Source organism: Perognathus longimembris, chromosome 13 (genome assembly GCF_023159225.1).
Source record: "Perognathus longimembris pacificus isolate PPM17 chromosome 13, ASM2315922v1, whole genome shotgun sequence".
Classification (NCBI taxonomy): domain Eukaryota; kingdom Metazoa; phylum Chordata; class Mammalia; order Rodentia; family Heteromyidae; genus Perognathus; species Perognathus longimembris.
Window position 1 is genome coordinate 8608624 of NC_063173.1, and position 8323 is coordinate 8616946.

Genomic DNA, 8323 nt, shown 5'->3' on the forward strand with positions numbered 1-8323 from the left:
GTGTTTGTTTGTTGCTAGAGGAGAATGGAAGTGGTTAAAACAGGACTTGTAATTCTTATTAAAAACAAAACTATTTTGTAGAATAGAGAGTCGTATAAGACATATATACTTGTGTGTCTATGTAGTTGCTAAAATACTAATTACTATTCTAAGGCAAGGAAACTGAAAGAGAGACTGTTCTGGTTTATAAATTCCGTCATAATTCTCCATTTTTTTCTGAATTACACATTGGCATAATCATTCTTCATTATAGTAGCATAACATAAGTAAGTGCATTCTTCCTTGAGGTCATCTTTAGAGCTGACACCCCACAGATAATTCTTGCCTATTTTACTGATTTCAGGATACAAGGCTGAGTGATTCTGAACATTTCAGCTAGTGCAAGAGCAAGAAAGCTTTTTCAAAAGCGAGGGAAAAGGTGACTGTGAAAAGGGCTTCAGTAGTAGATTCTCTGCTCATGGAAAGTGATGATGGGGCTGTGTGGTTATTGAGAGTCAAAGTCAGGCGAAGCACAGTATGAGGTGCTCAAGGCTAGTGCTAGACTATTTTGAGCCACAGCTCCATTTTGGGCTTTTCAGTAGTTAATAATAGATAGTTTCATGGACTTTCTGGCCTGGGATGGCTTTGTACCTCAATCTTCAGATTTCAGCTTCCTGAGTAGCTAGAATTATAGATGTAAGCCACCAGCATCCAGCTAATTTTTTTTTGTGATTATTATTATCATTAGCTTTCACATGTGAAAACACTAGTATTTATCTTTCTGTTCCAGGATTATTTCACTTGCCATGAAACTGTCAATTCCATCTACATGGTCACAGACGACAGGGAATTTACTTTTCTTTTGTATGGCTGGAAAAGATTCTCTATATAGAATTTTATCTACCTGAAGATAGACATTTGGCTGCTTCTACTGCTTAGCTAATAAGAATAGAGCATCTGGGGGCTGGTGGCACATGTCTGTAATCCTAGCTAAGTCAGGAGCCTGAGATCTGAGAATGGTAGTTCAAAGCCAGCCTGGGCAAGAAAATCTGTGTGACTCTTACCTCCAGTTAACCCCCAGAAAACTGGAAATACGGCTGTGGCTCAAAGTCTGACCCTGAGTTCAAGCTCCATGATGGACAAAAGAAAAAAAAAGAATAGAGTTGCTTTATGAAACAGTAAACCCTTTGTACAAAACCTTAATAATATGAATAAAATTGTATTTAAAAAACAACAGAACTGTCGTGAACATAGATGTGCAAGTATCTAAGCTCCTGCTTCAGGATATTTTGGACATGTACCCAGAAGGTATAAATTCTGATACATGAATATGTTTTGAGGGCTTTATGCTAAGTAAAGCAAACGAGTCCCCAAACAAATCTTGTCTGGTTCTACTTATATGAGGTATATTCAGAAGTCAGATTCATTGGAATAGATTAGGAAGGTGGTTTCCAAGAGTTGGAGAAGGGGCACAGGAGTTCTTTAACAGGTGTACACCTTTGGTTCTGCAATAAAAAAAAAAAGAGCTCTGCAGATTGGTTGTACAACAACGTGAATACACTTAACACCAAATAACTGATTAAGAATTTTTTTTTAAAAAAACAAAGACAAATATATGAACTGAGCTCTGGTAGCTTATTTTTGGGATACTAGCTACTTAGGAAGCTGAGATTTGAAGACTACAGTTCAAAACCAGCCTGGGCAGAGAAACTTGAGAGACTCTTTTTTTTTTTGCCAGTCTTGGGCCTTGGACTCAGGGCCTGGGCACTGTCCCTGGCTTCCTTTTGCTCAAGGCTAGCACTCTGCCACTTGAGCCACAGCGCCACTTCTGGCCGTTTTCTGTATATGTGGTGCTGGGGAATCGAACCCAGGGCCTCATGTATACGAGGCAAGCTCTCTTGCCACTAGGCCATATCCCCAGCCCTTGAGAGACTCTTATCTCTAGTTAACCAGCAAAATGTCAGAAACAGAAATTTGACCCAAGTGGTAGGATGCCAGCTTTGTGGAGAAAAGCGAAAGAAGCAAGAACTCAAGTCTTTGAGTTCAAGCCCTAGTACAGGCACAATTCCCCCCTCCCCCCAAAAACCAACCAACTAGGAAAAGCTTATGAAAAACTTGGTACCACTCAGCCAGTTCTGTCATATGCTTTAGCACTTTCTATCTATCTTGTCACTTAATCTTCCTAATAACCCCACAATGGGCTAAATGAGGCAAATATGTGCTTGTTAGAGGAGAAGGTGGCGATGCCGTTTTAGGAAGAAGGGCAGCTGTGGAAGACAGTACTAATTTTTATTTGCGGATCCTGACACCTAGTGGCTGTTGTCACCTTAATGCAAAGCATTTCAGAGTAGGCCAAATCAGCCATCACAGGTCATAGTACCCCTTCTAGACTTTAATAAGAACGCAGGTAAAAGTTTCATTTTGGCTAGAACTAGATGCTTTTAAATAACTTGAACCAGGCATGCAGAGTCACAACAGCATGGCGGTACATTTGAACACCAGTGACAGAAGCACAGCAGGGCTTTGAGATCGTGTACTTGTAGTTATTTCATTGCAGCCATTTCTTGATGACATGGCTTTGCCAAACAGCCTCACTTCTTTACAATATTAGGTATTTTCTCTGGCATAGTAGCTTCTATTTCTTTCTCCATTTCTAGACTTTCATTTTGCCTCTACTTTATCTTATAAATTGCCTGCTTATAAAAGCTGCTAGATGCGGTGGCATATGTCTGTAATCTTGACACTTAGGAGGCTTAGGCAGGAGGATCTCAAGTTCAAGGCCAGGCTGGGCTACACGATAGCAGCAACAATAAAAAAAAAAACCCCAAACCAAGAAACAAGCAACCAATAAACTGATAACAGACAGTCGAGATACTAGAGTAACGGGAAATATATGCCGGGTTCCGGTGGCTCATACCTGTCTGTAATCCTAGCTACTTGGGATATGAGGTCTGAGGATTGTGGTTCAAAGCCAGCTTCAGCAGAAAAGTCTGTGAGACTCTTATCTCCAATTAACCACTACAAAGCCAGAAATGGAGCGGTGACTCGAAAGTGGTAAGAGTTTCAGCCTTGACGGGAAAAAGTTAAGGCCCTGAGTTCAAAGCCATGTACTGTTGTACACACACACACACACACACACACACACACACACACACACGAAATAAACAGTTTGGAAAATCAATTTGGAATGTTTCTTCAGACGAGTTAAATCAGCTTCAAAGGAAACTAATCACTTTAAAGATAGATGTTGTTAGTTGGAAAAAGGCTTCAATCCTCCTAATTTAAACCAGCATCGAAGATAAAAAGACCCCGGACCTGTACTTTATTTAACAGCTAAGAGTTTTGCTGTGTGTCCATTCATGATTCTGAATATTCTTCAAAGCACGGTGAATAACCCCGGAAGGGTTGTGGCTTGATTTCATGGGAGAGGAACGGGCTCGTGCGGCTGGCGCCTGCCTTCCCACGTTAAGACTAGACCCAGGCTGCTCTTTTCCCTGCAGACGTTTGGCAGACAGAGCTGCTGAGCTGGAGAGAGTGAACAGAATTAACCAGTGTCTGCAGGAGGACTGGGAAAGGAGCGCTGCCATGAAAAAGCAACGCGACCTGGAGGAAAGGGCCTTCGAGAGGTGAGAAGCGCCGGCCGGCCGCAGGAAGAAAACCACCCAGCTGCTGCTTGGCTTTCCTGTGATTCTGAGCGGGCAGACAGGCTTCATGCACCACGTCCAATTGATTACAGTGGGTGTCTGCAAAATTTGGTGGAGAGAGCAAGTCTGTGTTCTGCTGCTGTAATTCATTAGAAACGTCCGCAGTGAGCAAGGGAGGGGAGATTGCAGTGTCGTTTGCCATGTGCTTCCCAGTCCTGCCCAAATCTTTGTGCTCAGGGTGGTTTTCCCTTGTGGAAGGTAGGACTCCCTTTGGAAATAACTATTAGGAAGCAGAGACTTGTGTGTTTCGGATCCGAGCACATCTAAGGCTTATGGAATGGGCATTTAAGAGCGGAGTCAAAGCGTCAGGGGTAAGATTGACAGGTGGGGAAATGAGATGCCCGCCATGGAGACAGCGCTCGCTCTTGAGCTGTGGGCTTGGGTTACGTAATCCAGACTTAGGGACTCTAGGATCCAGTCTTGGCTTTGATATCAATACCAAGTCTGGGGAGGCAGCTAAACCTTTTGTCATATGTTTCTTATTTATAAAGTGGGAAAATAAATAATTGCCTGACCAAGCTGACACTGGAGGTATTTTTTCTTCCCTCCTCCCCTTGTTTTAAAAAATATTTTATTGTAAAGGTGATGTACAGAGGGGTTACAGTTGCATAAGCAAGGTAATGAGGATATTTCTTGTCAGGCAGTGTTGCCCCCTCCCTTGTTTTTCTCCCACTTTCCCCCCCCATCTCTCCTTCTCCCCAAGTTATAGAGTTCATTTCCAACATAGTGACTTGTGAGTATCACTGTTGCATTAGTTCACCCTATGTACTTTGTCTTACCCCATTTTGTTGTTCCCCTTTCCTTCCCCAATAAATAAAAGAAAGAAAAAAGAAATAACTTCACACAGTACACGAAAACAAACAAAAACAAAAGCAGGGCTTGGAATGTGGTTTCATGGTAGAGTGCTTGCCTAGCATGCATGAAGCCCTGGGTTTGATTCCTCAATACCACATAACCAGAAAAAGCTGGAAACGGTGCTGTGGCTCAAGTGGTAGAGTGCTAGCCTCTAGGCCCCGAGTTCAAGCCCCAGGACTGGCAAAAACAAAACAAAACAAGCAAAAACAAAATAAGAAAAACCCTCTCTTGTTTCCATATCTTGGAATTCATCTCAATCAGCATCATTTTATATGGCCACATGTACATTGCTATTGAGCTATTGTGATCCTCTGCTAAGAGGTTATTTCTCTGAAGATTTGTTATTGTAGGGTGTAATTTTTTTTTTTTTTTTTGGCCAGTCCTGGGCCTTGGACTCAGGGCCTGAGCACTGTCCCTGGCTTCTTCCCGCTCAAGGCTAGCACTCTGCCACTTGAGCCACAGCGCCGCTTCTGGCCGTTTTGTGTATATGTGGTGCTGGGGAATCGAACCTAGGGCCTCGTGTATCCGAGGCAGGCACTCTCGCCACTAGGCTATATCCCCAGCCCCTGTAGGGTGTAATTTTTTGAGCTCTCATTATATTTTTGATATGAAGCCCTGCCTGTTGTATAGCTAATAAAGACATGCTCCAATCACTGTGCATTTTATTTATCTTGCTAGCTATGTGCTTTTCCATGCAGAAGCTCTGCAGTTTAACGAAATCCCATTTATCCAGCCTTTCTTTGATTTGTTGTTTCTGGATCTTTATTTAGGAAGTTTTCACCTGCGCCAAGGAGCGTAGTATATGCCCTATCTCTTCAGGGTATCTGCTCTTACCTTGAGGTCTTTGATCCATTTGTAGTTGATTTTAGTGTGGGGTGTTGCATAAGGATCTAACTTGAGTTTTCTACATGTGACACAGGAGTTTTAAGGTTAAAATAAGACATGGGAAAACTGAAATAATTTATAAACATAAGGCAAGATTTCATCGATGAAATAGAGTGTTTACAAATTACTAAAACCAAGCTTGAAATGAATACCAAAACAAGCTTAAACGGCCAGTTACCAATGTATGTGCCACTGGAGCTTGAACTCAGGGCCTCATGTTCTCACTTAGCTTTTTGGCTTAAGGCTGGCACTCTATCACTTGAGCCATACCTTCTTTTCTGTCTTTTTGGTGGCTAATTGGAGATAAGACTGCCTTGGACTTTTCTATCCAGGCTGGCTTTGAACTGTGATCTTCAGATCTCAGACCTTTGAATAGCTAGGATTACACAAGTGAACCTCTAGTGCCCTGCTTGTCAACTAATATTTATGGTGGGTAAAAGTTATGATAGAACGTGATCTGTTTTCTTGATATTGCTTGATCTTCTAGATCTCAGCTTTCTTTTAGGTTTTCTTGGAAGGCTTTCTCTTTTGTCTTTCTAATGAGCGGAACTCATATTTAATAGCTATGAAAGTCTGAGGAATGATGTGACACATAAGTTCAAAAGGAGAGGTGTGCTTGCTCTAGAAAGAACCAAGGGAATCTGGGTGATAAAGCCATTCTTTCAATATTGAGGGGAGGTGGTGAAGGCAATGAGATTAAGCCTAGCAAGATTTTAGTTAGATTTCGGAAGAATGTCTACCCAACAGATGATAAAATATAGAGGAGACACAAGAAACAGTTTGGAGTGGCAAGCTAATGTAACCATTCCAACAAGTCATGACACCCAAATATGTAACCATTCAGTGAGTCTACAGCAGAAAAAGATTCTTAATCCCTAATTTACTGAACAACTCACCAAATATGTTACCAGAAAGTTTAGGGCAGCTAAACAACTTTGGTCCTTGTGTCTGGCAAGAGAATAATTCAGGCAAGAAGCAAATGCAAGTAGAGATGATAGAAAAGTCTATTCGAAGAGAACTCTAGCAGAGGAAGAAAGCATGCGGCATGATCTGCCACGAGGAAGATAGCACTTCGGCCCATCTCAGCCTTGCTGCCCAGCTTCCTTATCATCCTCACTGCAGAGCTTGACTTTGGGTTAAATGGTAAGAATTGGATGGCTTTCTGATTGGTGAGTCTCCTCTGCATTTCCCGTGAGGTTGTGGTGCCACAGATTTACTGTCCCATCCTCATTTCCTCATTGTCTTGTCCTTCTTACTTCTTGGTTCTGTGGTAGTTTCCTTCCTCTATTTTGTTGTCATGGAGGTTTTATTTACCACCTCATCATGCCAACTGCAAGCTGTACAGGCCACAATTCTCTTGTGGTTAACTGTGTTTTCTTTGTGCTATTCCTGGGGCTTGAACTCAGGGCCTGGGTGCTGTCCTTGTGTCACAGCTCCACTTCCAGATTGTTTGGTGCTTAATTGGAGATAAGCGTCTCCTGAGTTGTTCTGTCTGGGCTGGGCAGTAGAGTTCATCAACATGGTAAAACAGCAAGCAAATCCAGGGGTGGAGTCTCCCCCCCCCCCCCCCGCCCGGCTGTGTGACCTGGTACTCTGTGTTCTTAGGAGTTGCAGGGAGGGTGGCTGGACCAGGAGGGCAGTATCAGACAACTATGAAGGTACCATGCCAAGGATTCTGATTTGTAGAGAAGCAGCAATAGATTTAGAAGCAGGGGATGCCAGGATATGGGGTAAGCTCCAGGCAGCTAGGGCCAGGTGATTTGTGTGTGTGTGTGTGTGTGTGTGTGTGTGTGTGTGTGTGTTCGTTCTAGAACTTGGGGAATACCTGCTAACGGTTGCTGCTTCTCCCCTCTCCCCAGGGCTTCCAACAAGCTGTTCCTCTTGGATCAGTGTCAGAAGTATGGGCGTTGTGTGCAGTGCCAGCGCCGCACATCCAACACGGGTGAGAGTAATGTGTGGCCCAAGAGCAAATTCATCCAGGGCTCTCGGCTGCTTGTATAGAACACTGAAGCTTGGACCCGTGTTTCCTGGGAAGCACCTTTTGCATGTTTGGAGTGATTGTAAAACTGTACTTCAGAGGAACTAAAGATCTTTTTTTCAGGTTTGGTGGTTTATATCTCCTGTGAAATCATGTTGGCAGACTGTCCCCTCTTGCCTTTCTCCTTTCCCTACCCATTCTCTGACGGCAGTGGAGGTGTCTGAATGGCTCTGGGATGTGAACCCATAGCCACAGGGATTGGGAATGGGACCCAGCTTTGTGCTAGCTGCTGTATAAGAAACTTGGTGTTTGTTTGTTTTTTTCATCTGTCATGAATTAATGTCAATAATAAATGTTTTCTGAGTGCCTGACTATGCATGGTAATTCCTAATGGTAAAATTCCTCTCCCCCCTAACTCTGGACTTTTCCTCAAGGCTGTGTGGACATCACAGAGGTAGGCCAGGCTATTCCCCTCAGACGGAGCAGTCCTGATTGAGTTTTCTAGTGGATGACGTCTGGGAACTTGGTCAGGGCCCCTTGGGATGTCATTCTTATGGAGATGTTCAGGTGCAACGCTGTTTTCCAGCCCTTTCCACACTCTGAGAATTTGTTTACTGTGTCATCATCTGAAGTAAGTATGGCTGACCATTGAAGAAGACTGACCTTCTCCTGAAAGAATTTAAGGTGTGCTCTACCAAAGGTATTTTTCATTTACCTTTATTGCTTCTCTCTTCTCTGGCCTGTCCTACCATCTCAGGTATAATAGCCAGAATGAAGTCCAGCTTTATGGACTAGGAACGCTAGGAAGAAAGTCCCTTAGACGATTCTCTTTCTGACTGCCAACTCTTTCCTTGGGAAATGTATATGGACAGGCATTTGCACCTGAAGACTTGCTTTGCTGGCTATGTACATAAGACAGGAA

General features: G+C 43.2%; 1 protein-coding gene across 1 annotated transcript in view; it reads left to right on the plus strand.

Annotated features, from left to right (window-relative positions):
• The window catches only part of Ccdc81 (coiled-coil domain containing 81), a 32760-nt gene extending 25078 nt beyond the window's left edge, over positions 1–7682 (plus strand). Inside the window, exons 14-15 of the mRNA XM_048360248.1 lie at positions 3480–3605; positions 7283–7682. Coding sequence (XP_048216205.1) covers positions 3480–3605; positions 7283–7424 — 268 coding nt within the window. The 3' untranslated portion in view covers positions 7425–7682. The remainder of the gene's footprint in view (positions 1–3479; positions 3606–7282) is intronic.
• The last annotated feature ends 641 nt before the right edge of the window (positions 7683–8323 follow it).